Here is a 26,113-nt window from a genome sequence, read left to right as displayed (position 1 = left end):
TGATCAATATGATGGAAACCAATGGGCCACAGTTTACATTTTTCTTTGTATATGTAAAGATGCCTTAGATTCAATCAAATATGGTGTTTCTGAAATTAAAATTTTTTCTAAATGGGTACTCTATTTTTATATTGTATGAGAGCTTTTAACTTCACTAAACACCCTGAAATACTTTCTTTTGGCCTCTGTGATATCTCAGCTGCTCCTTCTCAATCCCCTTCTTGTATTCCTTGTCTAGTTCTCCTTTCCTCACTCATCAACTTCTTTGGATGAGCTCTTACACTACCATGGTTTCAGTACTACCCATGTTATAGGACAAGCCTGTAGCTGGTTCAATGTCATGTGGGCATGACTTCAGAGACATCAAATTAACTGATTCTTGTTCCAGTTACAAAGTAGAGTCCAATAATGACTTAGGTGAAGTTGTTAGCCTTGAAAGACTAAAGATGATAAATTAGAATGTTTACACCTACAGTTGTATTGCATAACTCAGAGCAGTAGAGCTGACCCAGATGACTTGGTCCTTAGTACAAAATACAGAGATTACATGCAGAATTTCTCCAGCCTTACATATACAGTAGGCTGAGTCTACGAGGGGTCACTTAGGCCTTCAGGTTTAATAAAACACCTACTCACACATCATTGTCCCCGCTGTGCATTGCCCTACCAATCCCCCATTCCAGGCCCTTGCCCCTGAGATTTCAGTCTATTAGGTCAGTTTGCTGAATTCCTCTGAAATCCCCAGCATCTTTCATCTATCTGCCTCCTCGTTTCCCTCCCTTGTGAATGCCTGCTGCTCAGGTGTCAAGTGATTTCCACAGTCAGTGTAAGTCAAATACAAATGACGATCCACCATTTCTTCATTCACAAATATTTATTGAGCACCTACTATGTGCCACACCACGTTAGGCTCTGGGATGCAAGTGAAATAAGGTATCACCCCTGCCCTCATGGAGCTTACAATCTAGCAGGGGAAACAGACAACACACAGTAAACTAATACATAAAATAAACACAGGTTGTGCTATCCGCCATATAGGATATGAACAGTGATAAGATTAGAATAGTTAGGAAACACCTCCTTTTTAGATAGAACGGTCAAGGAAGGCCTCTCTGAGAAGGTAGTTAAAAACTGGGTATGAAGCCTGGCTCCCCGCTTATGAGCTACATGACCTCAGGCAAGTCACTTACCCTCTCAGAATGTTTCCACATTTGTAGAATGGAGATAATCATATCAAACTCAAGAAACGCTCATTACAGTGAATGATCATGAAAACTCTTCAAAGACTTCTTGTTATTTTACAAGGCTTTTCATGATTTCTTACATACTTCTCTTAATATTACTTAGCAAATTTCTAGCTATTCTGAACATTTTTAGTCCTCTCTTTATCCATGTGCTCCTATAGTACCCTGTACATTTTACCACTGCATTGTAATCTCCCTATTCACTTATCTGTATATTCTACTGGGTCTGAGGACATCTTGAAGGCTGTGTTAATGAAGGAGTCTAAGTTGGACAAGAAGTACAAAGAAAACAGAAAGGGTTAAACAGTGGTAGGGAGTTTCAATGGAAGAAAATGTTGAAGGGGAGGTAACCAAAAATCTCACAGGCCAGGGTGTTGGATGTATCATCCACCAGAACACTGAAGATACTGAGAATACGCAAGAATCAGAGATGGCAAAGTGTGCTGTGAATTAGGAAGTGAGGCCTTCAGGAAATCAAAGGAGTGATCAGTGGCAAGAGTAGAGGTAACTGATAGTATAACTTCTTGGCATAAGCTGCAAAAGGGGCAGATTTTTGTCAGAAGCTTTGGGAGAAATTATTTAGAAATTACAATAGAGAGGAAGGGCAGCAACCACCATCTCCTGAGATATATGGAATGTGGACACAGCCCACACTGGTGAGAGCTACAGGCTATGGCAGGCCTTCAGGTGACAGCCAAATTTGTTATGGCAAGGCAGTTAAGAGAAAAATCAAAAGAACAACATGAGCCAAGCATGGATTAGGGAGGCGAGAGGGAGGGTAGGCAATTGGGAGTGACTAGAATACACATAGAAGGGAGACAAGTGAAGGTGAAAACGGAGGACAAGGGAAGTTTGCACTTCTTAAGATTTCTTAAGCTTCTTGGACACTTCCTTTCTGAAATCTCACGCTTCCCATCAAACTAACCACTGTCTCCCCTAAATGACTAACGTCCACTCTAACTGCCTCCTGTCTTGTAATATCACCATTATCCTGGTTACCCAGGCTTGAGAAATGGACTCAGCCCTTACTCCTATAACCACTCAGACACTGAATCTTGAGTCTTCCTTTGAAACGGCTCCAGCATCCCTTCCTTCCTTATTCCTGTGGCCATCACCTGAAATCAGTTCTTGTAATTTTATGTCTAGATTACCCTATCAGTCTCCCAAATAGCCTACCTAATTAGTGTCACTTCAGTTTAGTCAGAAGGCTTTTGAGGTACGTCTGTTTCAGACTGCCAAGTCCACTGCGAAATTTATGTTTCTTCGTTTGCAAAACAGAGACAATACTACTTTCCTTTGAAGGACCATGGTAAGGAATGTGACATTTTTTTAAGGTTCTTAACATGTCTGTTAGTAGGTAAGAATTCCTGAGTTTTGAAAACTTGATTATAAGCCTTCTGAACTATGGGACCAGATCTTTTATACTACTCTACCCCACATACACTTACAAAACACGTTGAATATTTAATAGTTTGATGAAGGCCAAAATAAGAGGGATATTTTATAACACAACAACGTTCTTCTTCACATAAAAAGAGTTGAGCTTTGAGAACATAAAAGCAGCCTTAAAATCCATTCAAAAAGAAAAAGCAGCCTGGGAAATGTGGTATGCCAATCAAGAAAATAATACCTTGAGCATCCGAAGATAGCAATCTGTTTTTCTTTCCCCAGAGCGGCCCTGAGAACACCAATATGGGACTGAAAACACAAAAAGACAAAGTGAAAAAGCAAAGCTTAGCTCTGCTTTTGTTGTTGTTTCAGCCTTACCACTTTTCCAGTTTGGTTTGGACTGCCTTTGGCTCAGAAGATCCTACTGGCTTTGGGGAGCTCAGAAAGGCCGAAATGGAGGCTACAGGAAGAGGAAAAAAAGAGAGCTGGCTACTAAGGGCTGGCCCCAGGCACAAAAGATTTAAGAAAAGGCAAGATTTTCTAACCAAAAAGAGAAAATGTAGTGTAACAATGGGCTACTTCATAGTGCAAGTAAAACTATGAATAAAATCATTTGGATATCCTTATGTAGGTGTTTCTGGAACATATCAGATACATATATTTGAAACTGAGACATCCCAGGAAAGTCTCTGCCCATTATCTCCAAATCAGTTACCCCAGCTCACCAAGGTCAGAAGGTGGAGGGTCTTAATGCAGATGTCTGCATAGAGTTAAATAGCATATATTCTTGGAAAATATGGTTAGACAGTTCTTCTCATACCAAATGGTTACAGTATAACTTAGTAAAACCACTTGGAAAAATGATATGAATCAAAAACTACAAAGTATTTACATCCTTGCCTCAGAAATTCACCTCTAGGAATTTATTCTAAGGAAATCATTTATGCACAAAGACATGAACTGTAACACTGCATCACGAGATGCAACCTAAAATGTCCAACAGGGAAAGGTAACAGGAAGCATGGCACATCCATACAGCATAGTTTTTAATGACATGGAATAATGCCTGTAGATTGAGAAAAAAATCAAGGCACAAATTATACTGAGAATTAATGAGAAACTATGTAAAATCGCAGACAACTAGCAAAAAGACTGGCAAGAAATATGCAAAAATATTAAAGTGCCCTTTTCCCCTTTTCTGTATTGTCTAGATTTCCCGCAATAAGCATGTATCACTAAACATAAATAGAAAAAAAACCATTATTGAGTCAGGCAAGCATTAAAGAATGGGCATTTTTATTTAGCCTAATCTGTTTCTCCTAGGAATTGGAGCGTGGTTCCTAACAACAAAAAAGCGGGGGCTTACAAACCAGTCATTCTTAAAAAAGCAGAGGAAGTATTAAATTCTTTCCACAAGTTTCACCATATTCGTGAAGAACTGCAGCAGAAAAGATGGTGAATCAGGTTCAGACATCAATCACCAACCTAAATGACAACTCCATGCTCCCACAAGACACAGATCCAGGGTCACAAAATACAACGTCAGACCCAAGTTTAAATGGCATACTGCTCTGCATTTTCCAAGATGAAAAAGATTAGGAAAATAAAAGCGTTTACTTGGGGGCGGGGGGGGGGGGAGAGATTTTTTTTTTTTTTACACCCATTGGGGGCTAGAGAGAAATGAAAGACAAAGCTGAGAACTAATGCTTTATAAAATTCAACTTTACTTAAAAAGACAAAATGTAACAATAAATACTTTTTTGGCAGAAGAAAAGTAGACAACTCGGTTACTAAATGACGGATGTCCAAGACTCGTCTGAAGGCAGAATGGTTCAAAGGTCAGAATCCAAAGTCAGAATAGAATAGTCTCTGTTGAATATCATTCATCTAAAATCCAACATCTTACCTTTCTTCAAATTCTTTAAGTTTCTACCCTAGGGAAACTTGTTTTATACCAAGAGTTATGGATCTCCTTATTTATACTCACACTCTTTCACCAAATCATGATATTTTCATTCTAGCTTTCCTGATTCTACTGTTTTGTTTGGCCTTTGTAATTATTCCATGACAGATGCCAAGAATTTATACCTTCTGGGCAGAAATGGAAACAGAATCCTAAAGCGGCTCACCTAAGGGTCAGAAAGTCAGTGAATGTAAGAAGACCTTAGGCGTGAAGCTACATTCAGCACCCATTACATTGCCACGAGTTACCAAAGCAAGGAAATCCTTTAACATTTCTATGTGAATAAAGATAGAAATACAGGTTGGCTAAGTGTTTGTAAGAGACTAATAACTGCAGTTCCTTTCCTTAAACATAATCACTGGTTGGCTGACATCTAAGTAACAGCTATAGATGACCTCCTCTGAAACTGAATTACACTTGGTTGAGCAGATATCTGGACTAGTAAAAGAAACTGTTACAAAATCAGAGCCTTAGTAAAAAATATTTAGTGACCATTCTAAAAAAAGGACAATGACTTAATAAGCATGCTGTTGTCACAGGGCCAAAAGCATAAAGAAAAGTACTCACCTTCAAATATACATACGCAAAAGTCTCAATTTTAAGATTATAAACTTAAAAGTATATTTTAAAAAATGTTAGTCACCTGTATGAGATAAATTAAATATTTATGTAATTCAGTGTAAAGCACCAAAAATGAACAATAAAACTGTTCACATAAAACAGTGAAAAGGAAACAAAGCACAACTATAAAAGCACAGAGGTATCATTTACAAGAACCAAGTAAATAAACTAATTTCTATTAATTTTTTTCATTTACCTGATAAAACTTTGTTGGTTAAATTGGGGAGGGGAGGGTCTCTGAGCATCTAAAGGGTAACAAAGTGATAACAAATATACAGCATTTCTTTATTAACAAATTATACCACACAAATCAGGCTACTTTTTCTATCTGATTACAGAGTTAACAGAACTTGCATCCATATTTAGAGCAGCAACATAAAATTTTACTAGGAAGAAATTCTGTATCTGGACCAATCGACTGTAACGTGGACTAAGAAGGTAAAACTGGCAACTATGATGCAACTACTGCAAGAAGATTCAGGTTCGTCTCCCATGCTTGTAACTCTCCAAAAGGGATAATTCATTAAGGGGATAATGCAGCCAAAGAAGGGATGATGTAGAAAATCACATGAAATTAAATGAGTACAAAAAGAGCACGGGGGGGTGGGCATGAGAACTTGAGAAGGTGTGAAAAACCAAGCAGTAACAAGTCAGCTCCCTGGAGTTGCACCAACCCAGATTGTTCCCTATCCTAACTGAAATTGGTGGACTCTTCATCTGGGCACTTCAGTTTGAGAAATCAGTTAGATTAATCATTTTTAACACAGGTTTATTTTTAAAGTAGATACAGCTTAGGGAGAGAAAGCTAAATATTAGGGAAGTATTAACTCCTTCAGAACTCAAAATTTTGCAGCCAAATGAAAGCAAAGTATAAAATTTGGATAAAAATGTTTCTCTAAGGGTAAAACAATTTTCTGAGAGATTTTAAAACCAAACACACAGTAAGAGAGTAGTTTTCAAAGTGGGTTTCAGGCCCATCCTCTCCTCTTCAAACCTTTCTTACATTCAAACATTTCTAATTCTGTTTTGTCTTTTGTGGCTTCAGGAAAGATTTCCTTTTAAAAAAAAGGAAAGGGAAATCTGATGCCATCCCCATCCCCTTGCTACTGTTTGTTCTTTAAGTTTGAAAATCACTGCTATGAGAAAAATGAGATCTAAAACATATTTTCTTTGTCAGTGTTACTAAACTGAAAAGTTTCAACACAGATCTGTACATTATCCTGTAAAATAAATGAGCAAAAGAAGTTCTTAGGAAGAAATTAAACTTTGCTATTCCCACCGCCCCTAAATCTGTTCTTCCACTGCCTCCAACCTCTTAATATTTCTAGACAGTGAGAACAAAATTCTAACAAACATTTCAGCCTACACCTTAATCTAAAAACATTTCATCTGACGGCTGCAGAGAATTTTTTTTTGAGAAGGTAAGCCCCCAATTTATAGAAACCTCTAGAATAAGAATGTACGATTACCAAAATAACACACATTACGTCAGGGCAGACTCTGCATAGGGTTTCTTCAACATAATCACTAATAAAGAACAGCCAAATCCCAGAACTTCACTCTGCATTCATCAGCACACAATACCAAAATGTAAACAACAACCAGGGGAAAATGCTTAACACAAAGGCCATTTTTCTTCGATGGAATCAGGGAGAAAAGTGGAACTGCAGGAAGAAAAGTGGAACCCAAGCTTTGGCCACTTATCAAGACTTCATTACTTCAACGAAATAGAACAAATCTCCATGGAAAGGACTCATTCGGCAAACGTAACTTCTTTCCATATATTTTTCCTTCACATCAGATTAAACAAAACTTGTCATTTCAGAATCATTGATTACATCTTTTAATTAGAAAAAAGTTTACTTGAATATTTACATAACTTTATTGCTGTTTATTACAACAAAAAAAATTTTAACTGATTTGTAGAATCCAACCAGTAACATATGAAATTGAAATCCATCTCTCAAGAAGATGCAGTTACAGCTCAATGTATCTGATGCTCAGAGTACAGCATAAGAAAAATCCTCACATGTCATGTGGTTCTTGCTGCAGTCATCTGTGTTCATCTCTCAGAAGGCAGAAGAGTCCATCTGACACTTCAATAAATATCAAAGTAATTGTTACCAAAAAAATAGCTTCCACGGACCAGAGATCCAAGAAAGAGCAGTTTTAATGAATGATTCCTAGAATCGAGTGAGTCCTCCTTTAGTCCAATGAGATGATGTCAGGAATGTTACTTCCACTGCTGGTTATGACCCCTGTCTCACTCCTGCTGCTGGATGAACTAACATGAGTACTGCTTTCATGGGGGCTGGTGGTGGTGACAGACGTACTGCTTGCTGTTAAGGGTGAGGTGAGACTATCCAAAAACATAGGAGGACAGTACTGCTTGAAACAAACAATGATGCCGATGAGGAAGAGGCTACATCGATTTTAAATATAGAGACTAGAAATTGTTAGATATGCACAAGTGATAGCCACACATTTAAATCTCAGTGGGACTTAAAAATTTCTCAAAACTTCATATCTTTGGATGGAAGGTGGCATGAATTTAACATTTTACATTATTTTGTGAGTGCAGCATATTCCTGCTTGTCTCAAAACTTACAGAATTTGTGACCAAATATGTAGTAGTACAAAAATGTCAACAATAACTGAAGTTATTTAATACTGAATATTGGCCCCAAAATTATGACTCATACTTAATCTCAAAAAGAATTTGCTCACTAAATGTATTTATACCAGATTTAAAACACACTGTAAAAGGCTAATAAACTTGTTTTTAATGGTGTTAAGAAAAATGCTAATTCAATAACTCTCTCAAAATTTAGTATTACTCAGACCCTTAAGGAATAATGTTAAGACTGATCAGCGGGAAGGCAGCATCTGACTCCTTTGTACATACATGTAACAGTACCTGTGTAATTAGAAGATAGCATACATTCTAATATAGAGACTAATATAGAAACTTGGTAGCTAACTACCACGGGATGCTCAGAAAGAGTTATCTCAGGTACTCACAAAATTTTGGAATAAATCTTAAAGGAAATCTAATCTAATCTAATTTCCTTTGAGATGCTTGCTTGACACCCCCTTCCAACTGTTCAAATTTCTGGTTTCTTTAACATCTTAGTTGCTGATTCCCAAACTAATTCCAACCTGAGTTTAGTACTCTAATATTGACCTGGAGGAACAGAGAGAGACAAGAGCTAAAAGCTTTATTTTATATCACCATAGAATATTTTATGTGAGAGACAACTGCACTGACGAGTGAGATAAGCGAGGTCCAGTATACATTACAAGAGGAGAGGTCCTAAGTCTGTGTTCAGATTGACTGTATGAAAGAAGATCAGTAAGGATATCTGATCAATATTATCAATTCTAGATATTATTCAGCCTATCATCAGAGATATTAAGAACAGAAATTTAAAACTGAAGTTGTTTAGGCTACATGATCTTCAAAAAGATCATAAAATGGGAACAACAGCCCCAGGTTTAAGGCTGCCAGTCAGTGGAAGGGCAACAACTAAAATCCAGGGTGCCTTTTAAAAAAGTAACTTATGTTTCGGATGGACAGTTGTCTTGGTTCATCAACAAAACGAATGCCAGGCACAAAGACATTCAAGGGGAGTTCTTAAAGAGCTTCTAAGAACCTCTAAAGAGAGTTGCATTGTCAGGTATTAAACTTCTTTAAAATCAATTTCTAATTTACCACTAAAATTGAGCCAAGAATCTGGAAAAAGCCCAGAAACTTAACATTTTATTTCTACTACCTCTGAGGCAGTTTTTGACCACCTAGGAGTAAAAAGGTACTCTTCTTCATTTGTATAATGAATGCTAGATACTATAGTCCTGCTATCAATAGCCTCTACATCTTGAAATCTTACAATACTCAGGTTACAGCCAATCTAACTCTGTAGCCTTTATGTGTAATTTGAACACATCTGCATAAGGATAACAGGGATTAAGGGGGCAATGTGGAGGTAAAGTAGAACAAATCTAAGGAGTCAAGGAAAACTGAAAGCACAACCTCACCCTTCATTTATTTGGCTTAGCAACAAGTTAGCCTGACACCAAGCATGCTAAATAGCCCTATAAAATCAAAATCCTCTAGGTTCCAAGATCATTTTTTTAAAAAGGATGATTCACATTAAAAACAGTAATACTTTAAGCCTGAAGAATCTATTTCCTAAAAAAACAGATAGATATTTTGCTATAGAATCTACTGATGTAACAAAGTCAACTCAGGGTGAGAAGAAACTCCTCATTCTGTGCCTGTTACCTTGGGCCCAAATTTCCAGTGCTGTTTATGTGATCAAATACAGAGTACTGAACCAGGAAGCTGATACAAGACCTGTGGTTAGCTGATTCTGAGCAGCCTACGAAGCAGTGGATCATGGTTCGTCCTCTATCCCTCCCTACTCTCAACACTTCTCTCAAAGTCTCTTTCTCTGTTTTGCTTTTCCCTTCAGCTTTTCCCATGCCTTTTCCTCCTCTGCTCTGCCTCTGCTATAATAAGCCTTATCAGTGGAGTCCACGCTCATTGCAAGGTCTTCATGTTGGGATGCTGGGATACTAGAGTTTCTTATCTCTGACAAAGAAAACAGGAATGACTGGTTTATAGCAAGTTTAGATTAGGGAATCTCCAAAGTCTGAATCTGGTTGCCTTTAAAGACAAGGAAGAATCAAGCTAATGATTCAGTCTGTTTAATCAGCTTCAGCTATTTTCTATGTATAGAGCAAGTGTTTTACAACTTATCTCTATAAGGTTTTAACTTCCAGTCATCTAGCACTGCTTCCCCTCATTTTAATCACTCAAATGCTCGTAAGAAATGCCAACTGATTATATTAAACGAAATAAAATATAATTTAAAATTCCAGTATTAAAGGCCAAAATATCATAAACTGAGAACTAGCAACTTCATCCCTCCAAGTAAAATTGTGAAATATTTATATAGTACTTCCTTTCCATCAATTTAAGTAACTGAGAGTTGACTGTCCTGATTTTATGCAACTGGTCATTTTTAGTTAGTATGACACAACCAACAATCAAATACAAATTAGTTGCTTAAATTCAGGATACATACCTGGGGATCAACTGGAATAAGGGAAAGAAAATCCAAACCTAAAACAAAAATGTTCTGTTAATAGTTGTCTCATATGTTGGAGACAAGAATTATTTCCCTAAATCATTTTTTATTTACCTTAAGTCATAAAACATTTGGGTTAAGGTCTTACCATTCTGCCATAGGGAAGGTCTATACCACGATCAGGATATTTCAGGATATTTATGTGGATAAAACCCAAAAATGAACATATTTCCTAACAAAACAACTAGAAAAACTGCCTCCCAGAGACTTAAAGGGGGCAGTCCAAAATTTTTCAGATAAATAGGACTAGTCAAAGCAAACTTTCCCCCTTTATCACTTAGCAGAATGAGAGGCAATAAAATGAAAAGATGATGATCTGGATTCGGACCATTAAAAAAACATACTTAAGACTCTTAAGATACTTCACATTTATTTTTTTAGAAATACACCACACTGAGCTTCATCTAAAATATCACTTCTTAGACAGATAAATGTCTATTTCATGGACAGCTCTCTGTTCCCCTGTTCCCACAACAAGAGTAGTAGTACACAGTTCAACGTGCTGCACAAAGCAAGCACTTGCTAACTGCTGCTCACTAACAAGCTAAATCTTACCAAGGTGTGCTGGGTTATAAGCTAATGCAGTTTTCTAAACCAAAGCTTTGGGATTCTCCAATTATGCTTTAGAAATAGAAATGTGGTAAAAGGTTGCCCAGTAATACCATTTTGAAATATTAAAGTTATAACAATAAATAATAAAAAATTTCAGGTCTGAAAAATCTAGCAATAAACTTCAAGGTCAGTCCCCATAGACCTCTGTTAGACTAAATTTCAAAACATTAAAAAAAAAAAATCACATACTAGGTGTAGGTTACTAAGAGAGGCCAATTTCTATTCACTCTATGAATTTTTATATGCTGGTATTCAATGTCACCTCAAGTATAATAATCATACAGAGTGTACTCTAATACTAGACTGTTACTCTAAAGAGAGAATATTAGTGGGAAATGATATTTAAAATATTTAATAACCAGTATGAATAATTTATAAATCAAAATGTTAAAGTATATTTATTCCCTTATAATCTCTAAATAAGGGTATGATAAAAATACTTTTCGGGTAATACAAGCTGTAGCACCAATCATTTGAAAGAAGTCATTTAATTTCTAAAGCATTTTTGAAAACTGCTGATATTTTTCATTTCATATGCCTATCACTAGCTATATGATACAGCAAGGTTTGAGCAGACACTGGAATCACAACAAACTTTTCCAAGGAGTTTCCCATTAAATTGATACTAAGTAGGTGACATATCTCAATAAGCAAAGAGTTTCTCTTCACACTAATGATACTGTCCAGTACATCCTCTCTCTGTTTCAGCTGAACAGTAATTCAAAATTTGTCTAGCCCTTATAATACCTTCTGAGAGTTTTATACATTCAACATTTCTATTATGGACTACGTCACAAAGAGTTTATTTGCATATCATTTAATTGGCTTAATTTTATTAATTTTGTTTTGCTTCAAATGGTATATAACATTATTTATATAATAACTTCTGCTTTTAAAAGCTTAATTTCAAATATTCACTTTTAATGTTTGTTGAATCACTCAGTCCATTTGAATAATGAAATTTCTTTATAAAGCTACAGAAAGTATTGCTATTTCTGTTGGAATATTGTGTATTGAAGCCAAATCACTCAAAATGCTCCTTTTCTAAATGTTTATTCCCATTTCATAACTTCAGTTTAAATAAATACACAGGCTTGATATAATTTTCAAGCTGTTTTTGCAGTTCTAGCACTGGAGACTGCCCATCGAGGTGCTATGTGTCTCCATATTTTCATTATTTCAATTCCCATCTCTTCAGATGTACTGCAATTCTCTTTGATGATTATTTCATGTGTGCTCGTAGATATATAGTCTATTGATAAAACATTTTAAGAGATTTGTTTGATCTATATCTTTTGATACCTTATCCAGGGATAATTGAATATGGTAACTTATACAATGCCATAATAAAATGTCTAGAAATTTTTCTGAAATTTTGGTTGAAACCCATTGTCTTCCTAGCATTATACAGATGCTGTCTACACAAAATTCAATAATGTTTTTAATGTAAATATTTCTCACTGAAACCATTTTTCTCAAATAGTAACACTGAAGTTCGATATAGTATTTCAGATGTTATTCCTATTAAAAAATGATTATCAACAATGTCTTGCAATTCTACTTTGTAAGTACAGACTATTAAAACTTACATGAAATAGATGAAGTTTCATGAACAGTGATTAAACGTTATTGCCTTATTTTGTAAGTTTAGTAAAATGCTGTTTTCTTATTTCACCATAAGTTTGAACTGCAATGATATGTTGTACGGATGTATTTTTAGGCCCTCCTAAGTATTTCACACGTTGAAAATGCTCAATTATCTTTAACTAAAAAGCAGGTAGTGTTAAAAATTCTGATGGTACATTCTAAATGCTTTTGTCAATACTGATAAAATTGTTGTTTTAGATTTTAAATGCTTCTTCATGTGAAACTGACTCTGTATGTCTTATTAATAACAACACATTCTCCTTACTTGAGCCATGAACTTTAACAAAACATAACTCCTAAATGATTAAATATGTAAATGTTTAGCACTTTCAAATTTTAATGATACAACTTTTGAGCACTATTCCCACCTGACAAATATGGCACTAGCAATAATAAGGCAGTCATATTTTTTCATGAAATAATCAAGCTGTTTTCCATTCCATAAATACAAATTATGTTTTATTTTGCATTCACTGTTGCACAGTATCAGAAGATGCTCCAAGCTGCAGTTCATTATTAATATCATTTCTTCTTTGTTCTCCTGCAGATTCAGAAGATTCATGTTTATGACGTTTAAAAGGAATGTTAAGAAATGTATTAAAAGTTTGTCATCTCTCTATTCTTGGTGTTCTATTTAATATTTTATTATAAATTATTAAACTTATAAATATCAAAACTGTACAGTACTAATTACATAAAAATTATGCACAAAAAATCCCCAAAGTAATTACTAATTACAAAAGAGCATATTAACAGTAAAACCAAAGTAAAAACTAAACTATTTAGATGTAGTAACTGCTACATAATTCATAGATGATGGTAAACTGGTAACTCTTCTAAAGTACAACAGTTCCTATTCTATTCTGTTTATCAACTGATAAGAAAGCCTTTCAACATTTTAATAATCAGTATCACTATATTGGCTTATATTGTCTAAATATCAGCCCTGGATATTAGTCTTAGTTCCTTAATGTCAGCTTGAAATGCATTTTATGAAATACACAGTTAACATATTTTACTGTTTTTCTCAAATCTGTACATTTTATAAAGTAAATAGGCTGACTTTATGCCCAAATTTTGAAATAATATAAATTCCCTGAAATTAAAAATTCATCCAAACTCACATAATTCAAAAACTAACAGGGCAAGTGATTTGTACAATGTACCTGTTCTATTGCTAAATGGCCAGAGTCACTTAGTAAAAACAGAGAACGTTCATTATCTTTTTTCAGGATTTTTAATTCAAGATCTTTAGGAAACAAATCCTTCTGGAATGCTTGTTTGTAACACATACTAAGATGACATGTGGACACTCTTCAACTTCATTTGAAACTAGCCACAGTTAAAGCAAAACATGGCAGTAAGGAATTAAGACTCTCTGACTTTCCATCTTTCTTAGGACCATGAAACCTCACCTGTAACTCAGCATCAAGCTTTGTATCAACAAATACTCTATAACTGGTGCTAGCTGGGTTTACAAACAATTTTTTAAAATACCAATTCCCAAAGTACATGTGGAGTAAACACACTTAAGAAGCAAAAGGTACTTAACATTTTTTTTGATGGATACTATTTTTAGTCTACTCTTTTCCATTAAATTTTATTCAAACTGAATAAATGCTGAACAAATTTCAAGTGACAAAATTACACTGGGGCAGAGTACACACTATCAACTTTTTCAACAACACAAACTTTGCCCAATAGAATATACACTGTGCTTAAAATAAAGACCTTACTAAGAGGGGCAAGAAGAATAAATCGTAGGTCAAAATTAATTTCCTAAATCCAGAAAATTAATAACAGGAAGAGGTGACTGTATTCCACTAAAAGGGCCCTTCAGAGAGAAGGGAAGTCATGAATTTAAGAGTCACTGGTACTAACTTGCTCAAATTTGATCGACCAAAAAATGTCTGCAAAAACAATGGCTATGTAGGGAGGGAAAAAGAGGGAGGGAGGAAAAAGCTTTAATTTTGTAATATGGTCTTGGTTGCATACATCTTGGTACTAAGGTAATTCAAGCAGCCTTGAAGCTTTTAACTGTTAACATACATATAAAAGATATCCCTCAATATTAAGCAGAGTTCTAGGGAAACAGCAGGTAGATCCTATTTTTACAGGGTAAAGTTGGTAGGCAACACTGACCTCACAGTACACCAGTATATTCTGAAGTTGTGATGGGATACCAAGAAGTGATGGGCTACTGAAAAAAGTATGAGAAAACATCCTCCCTAACCTGTGAAGCTTCCATGATAAACCAAGAAAGAGTCTCCGAGTACAAATTCTCTATGAGGAAGAATAAATTCTGTAAAATTTTCCTACTGTATTTCCTCTCATCAAAATCTACAGATTGCTCTGTAGTTAAAAGGATAGGAACTGAATGTGATATATTTAAAACAGATACTACTTTTACAGGAAGCCTTTCCTTAGCAATTTCCTTAGCATTTCTATTTAAGATATTTAAATTATATTTGCTCCACAGATTAAGATAAAAAATAAATGGTAAAACTTGATAAAAAAACAAAACAACTCTTCACATACCTGGCAAATCTGATGACATGCTTGATATTGGCGTGTGGTGGAATGGTACTGAGTAGTCTGTTAATGAAGGCGGAATAGCAGCAGGATCAACCGAAGTCACACTGGGCACCCTTACAGAAGATGGCTGATACATGAGAACCCTGTTTTAAATAGCATGGGAAATTACAAACAATCTGGCTGTTAGTTCACAGGAGAGAAGGGCTGTACCACTGGGCATTGTCAGTCGTAAGTTCACTAAGTTTCCAAACAACTATATGGCAGCTACTCACTACACAGTACTCCACTCACTCTCCTCTTTCATAACAGTCTTCACTTTAACATGAACATATGTTGGCTCTCAACAGCAGCTGTGACATAAGAGCAAGGTGGCATTAAAACATAATGGACAGTGCTGGAGCAATACATAAGACTTTGATCCACAAACAGAAATATACTCTACATAATGATTTTATTAATGTATGTGTAGCATGTATGTGAATATTAGTAATTTTATATATAAAGAAATTTAGAAATAAAATAGAAGACTCCTAAGATTTGATTAAAATTAGGGTACCTTTATGAGTGAAGCTTATACTTACTATAGCTCAAGCATGATTTCTTCCATTCTAAAGGGAATTGTATTAATTATTAGCGATCTTATCTGGGAATCACCCGAGCAAAGATAGCCAGTCCTAAAGCCAGCCAGCCTGATAACAACAGGCAGCAATCAGAAATCAGAATAAGACAACTACTCAGGATTTAAGACATAATATCCAGAAATAAAAAAACTGGCTACCATGATACCATCTACTCTTCCAAGAGGGCTTATGACTTTGAAATTCGCTGTTCATGCTACGAAAAACACAAATTAAATACACTTAAGATACACTTTATTACTGGTATTTATACATGTATGTATACACACTATATATATAATAATAATAACTTTATAATTTTAAGAAGCAGTATAGTTAAACATATTTTTGAAAAAGTTCAGGAAAAAAGAGAGATGATTTTGCATTCTTCCTACTTAACCTTCATTTTATCTTAGTCCAGGGTAAACAATTAGAAGTTCTCAAGAAAACACCTTGAATATATACAAGAAACTAAGCAATGTTACGGACCCTCTGGCTGATGGTGGCCATCTTTTTGTCCAGCACCTTAGTGAGGCTGCAGTGGTAGCACCTGCTCTCCGAGCTCTGCGATGCCACACAAGGATGACAAGAAAAAGATACATGTCGGAAAGTTAGCCAAGAAAGACAAAGACCAAAGGCAAAATGTGGGACAAGCTCAATAACCTAGTCTTGTTTGACAAAGCCACATAAGACAAACTCTGTAAGGAAGTTCCTGACTATAAGCTTAAAACCCCAGCTGTTGTCTCTGAGAGACTGAAGATTCACAGTTCCCTGGCCAGGGCAGACCTTCAGGAGCTGCTTAGTAAAGGACCCATTAAACCGGTTTCAAAGCACAGAGTTCAAATAATTTATACCAGAAACACCAAAGGTGGAGATGCCCCAGCTGCCAGTAAAGATGCATAAACAGGTCCCACCACTGTACATTTTGAAAAATAAAACTCTACTAAACTAAAAAAAAAAAAAGGAGGGTGGGGGACAGGGACACAGGGACATTAGGACATTAAGGTCAGCATTCCAAAGCGCTGCCAGTAAATTACTGTGAGCTTAATGAGAGAGGCACAGAGCTCTGTAGCTGGAAGGGACCACTACAAAGATGAAGCACAACTGACAGAAACAGTACAACCATCAAAGTTAGACTGAGATGACAAGTAGGACCTCTAGATGTCCTTTCCCTTGGTTGAAACTTCCTGTTATTGCTCAGATTATTAAATACTAGTAATAAGAAATGATGACATATTTGCATGACATTCTTCATACTCTAAACAACTGACAAAACTATTTCATAACCTCAATTAAAAATCTCAAACCACTTAAATAATCACCACCTATTTAGACACTGGAGTCCCTCTAAAACCAGTTTGCATTATAACATGAGGCTCTTGTCTAGCTGTTATTCTGTACTATTTGTCAAAAATACAGATGTTGTTGGAAAGGAGGAAAATGAAGTCCTCTTGAGAGGACACACATGGCTGTGCTGGCAACTGCTAGTCTCAGAGAAGCAAATAAATAACATAGGTCAGAGTTCAGGAATCTTAAACTGATCCATTTGGGAGGCAAAGGAAATATAACATGCTTGAGACGGTAACATAAGCCTCGTATTTCACAACACATTTTCCAGATGTAGATGAAGATGGACAAAAAGAGCAACCTGCCTCGGTTAGAATCGGAAGGTTTCTTGGCCTCCAGTGTTACCTGTCAACCTAAAACCACAAAGGTAGACTCCAGAGGGGGAAAGAGAAAACCTGAGATGAGCTCAAGTACGTATGTTATATTAAAGCACATCTTTTTCTGGAGGTTTGAAGACACTGGTCCTCTACAATGATGAAAGTAGAACAGAAAATCACCAAAAGTGTTTTCAAATTACAAATGATCCTACCTCCCACACAGGAATGTGTACCAGAAATTGTGGGATGGGGTATGGGGATAAGAAGGAAAAAGACAGGGACTTCCCTGGTGGCGCAGTGGTTAAGAATCCGCCTGCCAATGCAGAGGACACGGGTTCGAGCCCTGGTCCGGGAAGATCCCACATGCTGCGGAGCAGCTAAGCTCATGCACCACAACTACTCAGCCTGCGCTCTAGAGCCCGCGAGACACAACTACTGAAGCCCGCGTGCCTAGAGCCCATGCTCCGCAACAAGAGAAGCCACCACAGTGAGAAGCCCTCGCACCACAACGAAGAGTAGCCCCCGCTCACCGCAACTAGAGAAAGCCTGCGTGCAGCAACCAACACCCAACACAGCCATGAATGAATGAATGAATGAATGGAGACACTGGTATATGTTAGTACTAAGGAGGGGGTTTAAAAAGTGGCTCTGATTATTCTGGTTGTTTCACAGTATTAATATATCTTAATCATATACATATTTTTTAAGATGCAAGCTTTTGAAGAAGACCTATATATATATATGTGCGTGTGTGTGTGTATATACATATATATGTATGTGTGTGCATATATATATACACATATACAATATACACACATACATATGATTTCATTTATTTTAAAAAGTTCCTACTTAAAGGTACATTTAATCTGTCACTTTTTCTCTGACACTGAAAGAAACGAAAAGAAAAATTTCAAGTTTACAAGAAAAAGACAATGGCTGCCTTTCTCTTGCTCCCTCTTCTCTTCTTTTGATATCTCACACTGGAGATTGTCTTTTGTCCTGATCCTGAACTGACCTTTCAACCTGGATCAGATTTATAGAAAACAACAATAAAACTCATTTTCCTACCCTGGCCCCTTTATTTCCATCTGTAGATGAGTAAGGTCAATGTCCCAATGCACATGTCACCACAGTAACTCTTAACCACTGCATATCTTCTGTTCTCATAACATGAAACTTTGAGTGATTAAATAACTATTCCTTGTTTCTCCAATACAAAATGCTGTCACAACACATGAAAATGTCACAATCCACTGACAGTACAAATTATTAAATCAACATCTAAAATCTCAGCAAACATCAAACTATTTAGTGTAGGTTAATTCCTATTACCTGAACCTTGTAACCATTAATACAAATTCAACTTTATATAGAATGGGGGAAATTCGTCGTTTGTTAGGATTATCAAATTACCTACTGGTAGAAAGATTTTTGTTTTAATCAGAATCTTCACAAAGACCACATTCAGAAAGGTAAATGGTTCTAATGCCTATGCAAAAAAAGATGTATTTATAGATACGGAATAACAGGAACCATGGAGAAATGTAAATGGCTGTGTCTGGTGGAACTGTGGGTATGTGATGCTATAAAATCATAAAAACATTTTTTAAAACTTTTAATATTTGTTACTCCCTCCTCACAGGATAGGCAAATACACACACAGGCTTTATGTGTACAATATGTATGTGCACATATATAAATTTTTATAGCTGTATCCATAATATTACAGCACAAAGGTAAACTGCTGGCATGTTGCTAGACAGCAAATATTAGTATTCTAGACTGTGTACTAGATCACTGAATTCATCATACTTGGCCCCAACTCACATGTCTGAAAATTCAATAACTTGAATTTTTATCCATAAGCCTGAAATTCACTGGGTGCTCCCACTTTATGATCATAAAAATATTTTAAAAGATTCAATTTTGCTAATGATTCTTAATCTATTTCTAATCTTTGTTTCCTGTCTTTAGAATACCTCCGCATTAATGACAAAGCAGTCATTCAATTTCCCAGGCATGGGGTAGGGACATAATATTTAAAATTATCTTTTAATTTAGAAAAATCGCAGAGGTTTTCTAAAAGTCTTAGATTAAGGTGCCAATTTCTTCTGACAGGCTATGCAGGGAAAGAGGTTAGAAGAATTACCATCAAAGTGTTAACAGAATGCTTTTTATTTCTTGACGCTTTGAAAAATTGTTTATAAGAATAATTTTTTTCAAAAACAATACCTCTTAAAAAATAACTGCTCACCTGAATTTTAGACTGTAACTTAAAGTTTTCCTGTTTTTCCTCTATTTCCCATTTGCTTACTATCATTGACCAGGAAGTCCTATGATAAACTTACACCTCAGAGAAAATTTCTAGATGCTGACACAAAAGAGAGGATATGAACAGAACGACCAGGAACAAAACCCAGGAAAAAAAAATGTAAGAGTTGCAAGGGATTACAGAGGTGATATAACCATAGCATGAGTCTCCACTGTGACACCTGGACAGGTGGCATCCAGTCTTCCTTAACACAGAAAATGTGATTTTAGCACAAAACATCAACTTTCTTAGTGTTCAGAAAACTCCAACGGGAAGTTTTTCCATGTATCTTTCCTCCACTGGACTTAGATCTGCCAAATGTTATAACACAGAATAAACTCAACCCAGTTCATCAATGACTCCCGTTCAAGAACTACAAGATAACTATAACATATTCTCTTCTCCTGGCTTAACAGCTTCAATCCTTAGACCCATTCATCCATCAGGCTATGTTTCCACTATTCACCATCCTGTTTCCCTCCTCTGGCTGCTCTCATTAATACCCTTCTTGATGACAGCCCTGACTAAAATGGTCTAAGTGAAAGTTTTCTAGCCTAAAATGGAACAAAACTGGCACGCGTATGTATCCTGGACACTGCTTCGTTTATTAATGCAGTCTAAGAACAAATCAGCTCAAGTGGTGAACCCTTCAAACCATTAAGTGAATTCTGACATTTCAGAGAGTTTCTATCAGGAATGGCCATTAATTTATGGAATGCCACCATCTATTAAAATGACTATATACAGTCATCCCTTGGTATCTACAGGGAATTGGTTCCAAGGACTCTCCCACCCCCCACAGATACCAAAACTCATGGATGCTCAAATCCCTTATATAAAATGGTATAGTACTTGCATATCCTCCCATATACTTTATTTTTTTTTTTTTTTCTCCCATATACTTTAAATCATCTCTAGATTACCTTATAATACCTAATACAATGTAAATGCTATGTAAATAGTTGCTTGCAGCAAAGAGCAAATTTTGCTTTTTGGAACTTAAAAAAAACTTTTCCCCAAGTATTTGTGATGATCCATGGTTGCCTGAATCCATGGATATAGAGGGCTGACTTGTCCTATGACAAGATCCATTTTATCAATGTATTTCCTAATAGTAAAGCATTCTTAGATAAACCCTACTTGGTGGTAATGGATGCCATTTTAATATATTATTAAATAATTTACTAAGACTGAATTCAGAATTTTCACTGAACTTCCTAATGTGAGCCTGTTTCATAATGGGTTCTTCTCTTCTGGCTGTTAATGCGTAAGTCTAGTTTGGTTATTAAGAGTTATGTCAACTTTGTGGAATGAGCTGGGAAGCTGCAATTTACAGACATTTTAAACCAAAATTTTCATGTATTGCTGGTTTAGTCAAAAATTTCTACATTATACTCACAATGTTAGTTTTTATTTTCTTTTTAACTTCCATGAGGAGACTTACATCTATCTCTACGGGAGGTGTGAACTGCCCTGATTCCTGATGTTCAAGTCATTTCAGATTGTCATTTCATTTCAGATTGTCACCCAATGTACATGCCACTCCTCCAGTTCTGAGTCCTCAAGTATTGGTAAAAATGTGCTAAAGGACACATAGATGGTAGACCCTTATGGCGAGCCACCAGAGACACCCTCTACGATCACAGTAACTCATGAGTCCATATCACTACGCACAACCCTTCAACCTGCCAGGAACCCATCTAACTATAATACTGTGCAACGTATGTTTTTCCAACATATTCTAAAGGGTTTCATTAGAGAGTAAAATCTGGAAATACCACATCTAAGTATTCATTCCCATGGTTCTCCACTTCAGTAAACATTTCAAAATTACATTTTCATTTTTTATTATTTAAATTCTAGAAATGCCAAGCAAATTGTCTGAAAGGAACAATAAATGATCAGCATCCCCCCAAAAACATCCCACTTGAAATACTTATTTCGTTTTCTGTTCCACTAAAAAAACAAACAAACAAAGAACACCCTTACTGTGATGTGTAAATCACATCTGGAAATATAAGCATTTTAACAGTGAAGAAGGCAGCACAAAAAGTTTAATTCTCCTGGTTTCAAAAGTAACTATAAAAAAAGAATGTTTCAAAAGTGCACCGAGAATATAACTCCACTTGTATAAAATGTCTAGAAAAGGCAAATTTATAGAGATAAAAAGAAGATCAATGGTTGCCTAGATTTGGGGTGTGCATCAGGATTAACTGCAAAAGAACATGAGAGACGTTTACTGGCTGTTGAGTATATTCTACAACTGAATTGTGATGATGACTATACAACTCTATGAATTTACTAAAATCACTGAACTGTGCAATTGAATACTTAAGATGGGAGAATTTTATGGTATATAAATTATATCCCAATAAAGCTATTAGAGAAAAGAAGTGCTATGAGAGGCCAAAAGATAAGGCTGGCATACCCAAGTTTGAAACAATATGCTCATGGATGTCAAGAGAACCCGCTGCTACTTTCCTGCAGGTTCCAAAATCTCTAAGAAGCACCTATTGCTAAATACTCAAACCTGTCACTCACTATATGTCAGCAACAGCTTCTGCCAGATGACTCATAAATAAATGCTAGACTGCATTTACTAGCCCATATTTAGCCCTGGAGAGAGTGAGAAGGGAAGGCAATCAGTTTTTTACTGAGACAATGACCATGTGGCTGACACTGAGGCTGAGCTCTTTCATTATCTTATTGAAACCTGAATTTAATCTTATGAGGTAGGCATTATTTAACCCCATCTTACAGAACAGGAAAAGGAGGCTCAAACAAGTTAAATATTTCATCTAAGATCACAGAATGAGTAAGCAATGGTGTCAAAATTGGAACCCACACTTGTCAGATTCCTAATTCCACACACTCGGCTTCCTCATGTTGGTCTGTGATGCCAAATTTACTCCTTCCAAATAGATTCAAGAAAACAACAAAAAGTATCAAATATGAAATAAATATTTAGACATGAGAAGATTTCAACTCTTACTTCCCAAAGATGGGAATATATTCTTCATCAAAATTTGCTTTCCTATAAACAACATGCTCACTTGAAAATATTTCAACTGAACAAAAGGCAAATTAAAATAGCCCTATATGGTTATGCAACTCTCAAAGAGACATTTACAAACTTATCCCAAGAACAGTTAGTTCCAAGTGTAATAAACAATAGTGAACTATAAATTAACAAACCCTTTGGTTGGGCTGCTTTGTGTTTCTGACATAAAGATGCATTTCCTTTTGGCAGGAGGGTCTTCCTCTTCATCAGAAGAGCTTTCTATTGTTAGGTCAATGACATCCACTTTCTTCTTGCTCGCCTCATTGGCTACAGTCACTGAACAAGGCTTACTGAGGACACCTGCAGCTGCAAGTAGGGAACAGAGGTGAAAAAAAAGTCAAAGGTGTAACACGAGCTCTAACCATAAGAGTTTTAACTGTGCAGCACATCCTGGAGAATACACAGCCAATAAAGACCATACTCTGTCCCACAGACAGAGACCAACTCTAATTCCAGTCATCTGTCTATAAAATGACTGCTTACCTAGGGAGACAGGGTGAGCGCTATGCCTTGTGAGAAGATCGAAAGCCTCTTTCAGATGGCACACTCCGCGTTATCTCCCCAGTAATGCCGACAGATTTGCACAGATCCTGCTCCTCACGCTGTCTCCCTAGGTTGAGCACTCATGTTACAGACAGACATCCAGAGCTAAGGGGCTGGTCTCTGGCCATGGACAAGAGTATGTAGCTTTACTGGCTGTGTATTCTCACAGACATGTGGTAGGGTTAAGTCAGAATCATACTTCCAATCTAGCAAAGCAGTGGTGCTCATATCAAAGAATATATAAGCTCTACACCATAAGCAAGAACTTGATAAAATTTTCACCTTGATAAGTGGAAAAAACCCCAAACATCTCACTTAAGTTACTCAGACATTTAAAGTTTTTCTTACCAGCTATCTACTTAGGTTCTCCTTTCTGCCCACTACAACAGTCTCACATGATATGTTAACTCACCATTTCAAAGAGTGGTGAGTTGACTCACCATTCTACTACAATCTATTTAGTAGAAAATGCATGCTACTTGATAATGGAAAAGCAGCAGCAATTAATTAACTAAATCACTACTTTTCTCAAGGATGAGGAAAACCCTTATCATTCCACCCATAGGTTCAGTAACAGTCACAGGAGAATGATTAATATTGACATAAATCCTTTACTTTTTCCTCTCGTCTAACTCTGAACGCCTATTATTCATTACATTATTAGAATGTTAAATATAGTCAGCACAACTCAAATGCAGTGAGTGGACTATGTCAGATAAAAAGAAACTAAGTTCACCTATCGGTTTTAATTTCTCAGACAGCCTTTATTTTCCCCACTCAGTGTAGACAGCACAGGGAGTTGAAGGTTGAGTATAATTCCTAGGTAACCAAGGCAATAGTCAAATTTCTTCCCACAAGGCAATGGAAATAATTAGTTCACTTCTTTACCAACTAACCTATGACCATCTTCCCCCACCCTCCATTAATGGATGATACAGCCTCTCTAACCACACCTCCACCTGGGGTTCCTCCAACAGGTACTCTAAAAATAATTCTGAGAGACCTCCCTGGCAGTCCAGTGGTTAAGACTCCGTGCTCCCAATGCAGGGGACATGGGTTCAATCCCTGGTCAGGGAACTAAGATCCCGCATGCTGCACAGTGTGGCAAAATAAATAAATAAATTAAAATTTTTAAAAAATTTTAAAAATGAAAAATTCTGAAAACGTGTCCATAGAAATGTCATTTATAATTTTTCATGTTGTAACAAGCACCATATATTAAAATGATTTTAAAGAACACAAGTAACAAATGTTGGAGAGGATGTGGAAAAAAGGGAACTCTTGTGCACTGCTGGTAGGAATGTAAATTGGTGCAGCCACAGTGGAAAACAATATGGCAGTTTCTTAAAACATTAAAAATTAACTACCATATATGACCCAGCAATTCCACTCCTGGGTATATATCCAAAGAAAACCAAAAACACTAATTCGAAAAGATACGTGCCCCCCAATGTTCACAGCAGCATTATTTACAACTGCCAAGACATGGAAACAACCTAAGTGTCAACAGATGAATGGATAAAGACGATGTGGTATATATATATATGTATTAATATATACAATGGAATATTACTCAGCCATAAAAAAGAACAAAATTTTGCCATTTGCAGCTACATGAATGGACTTGGAGAGCATTATGCTAAGTGAAATAAGTCAGACAGAGAAGACAAATACTATATGATATGACTTATATGTGGAATCTTAAAAATATAACAAACTAATGAATATAACAAAAAAGAAGCAGACTCACAGAGAACAAACTAGTGCAGCACATCCTGGAGAATACACAGGAGATACAGAGAACAAACTAGTGGTGACAAGTGGGGAGAGGGAAGAGGGGAGGGGCATTATTACAGGGGTGGGGAAGCAGGAGGTACAAACTATTAGCTACAGGATAAGCTACAGGGATGTGTTGTACAACACGGGGAATATGGCCAATATTTTATAATAACTATAAATGGAGTATAACCTTTAAAAATTGTGAGTCACTACATTGTATACGTATAACTTCTAGAATATTGTAGAGCAACTATACTTCAATAAAAAAATAATAAAATGATTTAGGTGATTGTTTTATTTACTTTATATATGAAAAATACACTATGAAAAAACTGATTATAATGTGGTATAAACTTCAGTGCACTTCTTAAGAATAAAAATCATTTGGGAGAAATTGCATATGTAATAGATGATCAAAAGATAAAGTGAGCAAACTGAGCCCCAAATGGTAGCTCTCATGGCCAAAGTTAACGCTAACGATAACAACACACAAGTCTCATCGCTTTGCTCTCTGCTGCCGTTCTGCACATACTTTCTATTTTTGTACATGGTTGGCTGGATACTTTCATAGCTTCTTTCTTCGGTCTCATTGGACACCAAGAACCATCTTCTTGGAATTTGATCTCATCCACATCAGAACAGTCATTGAGAATTTCCATAAAAAGCCTATAAACCAAGTAAGAAGTACAGAAATATAATCAAATGGCTCTGTTCAAAGGTGAAATAAAGTAACACATTTTACCTTGGAGACAAAAGTAATGCTTTTTGTTTGTTTTGGCCCTAGGCTTTAGCTGTTTAACTGGCAACAAAAGAGTTAAGTGACTTACTGAATATCATATTAAAAATCAGTGATTAAACAGAAAGAGACACCTGGAGCCTTCTTGCTGGGATTGGCAGTAAAGAAACCACCCTCAGGGACTTCCCTGGTGGTCCAGTGGTGGTAAGTCCGCCTTCCAGTGTGGGGGACGCGGGTT

The 26,113-nt window shown here is 36.2% G+C and overlaps 1 protein-coding gene, 1 long non-coding RNA gene and 1 pseudogene across 18 annotated transcripts in view; 1 reads left to right on the top strand and 2 right to left on the bottom strand.

Annotated features, from left to right (window-relative positions):
* Window positions 1-855: 855 nt before the first annotated feature.
* The window catches only part of PIAS2 (protein inhibitor of activated STAT 2), a 97,937-nt gene continuing 72,679 nt past the window's right edge, over window positions 856-26,113 (bottom strand). For 7 of the 16 annotated variants that reach the window (XM_082353326.1, XM_082353328.1, XM_082353315.1 and 4 more), the window contains 5 exons: window positions 25,672-25,805; window positions 22,952-23,123; window positions 15,165-15,304; window positions 10,305-10,342; window positions 856-7,605 (listed from right to left, as the gene is read on the bottom strand). In XM_082353326.1, the coding sequence (XP_082209452.1) occupies window positions 7,423-7,605; window positions 10,305-10,342; window positions 15,165-15,304; window positions 22,952-23,123; window positions 25,672-25,805 (667 nt within the window). In that variant the 3' untranslated portion in view covers window positions 856-7,422. The other 9 variants (XM_082353323.1, XM_082353329.1, XM_082353316.1 and 6 more) reach the window with 9 other exon arrangements.
* On the top strand, window positions 16,348-22,933 carry LOC309610444 (small ribosomal subunit protein eS25 pseudogene; annotated as a pseudogene). Its single transcript has one exon. The product of its transcript is annotated as a small ribosomal subunit protein eS25 pseudogene (transcript).
* Window positions 24,896-25,665, bottom strand: LOC309610456. The gene is made up of 2 exons (XR_014233954.1): window positions 25,147-25,665; window positions 24,896-25,105 (listed from the first exon to the last, which is right to left on the bottom strand). It is a non-coding gene; the product is annotated as an uncharacterized lncRNA (long non-coding RNA).

This window comes from Balaenoptera borealis (genome assembly GCF_965194805.1).
Source record: "Balaenoptera borealis genome assembly, chromosome: 14".
Taxonomy (NCBI): Eukaryota; Metazoa; Chordata; class Mammalia; order Artiodactyla; family Balaenopteridae; genus Balaenoptera; species Balaenoptera borealis.
Note: the sequence above shows the minus strand (reverse complement) of the source record. Positions and strands in the feature narration are given on the sequence as shown.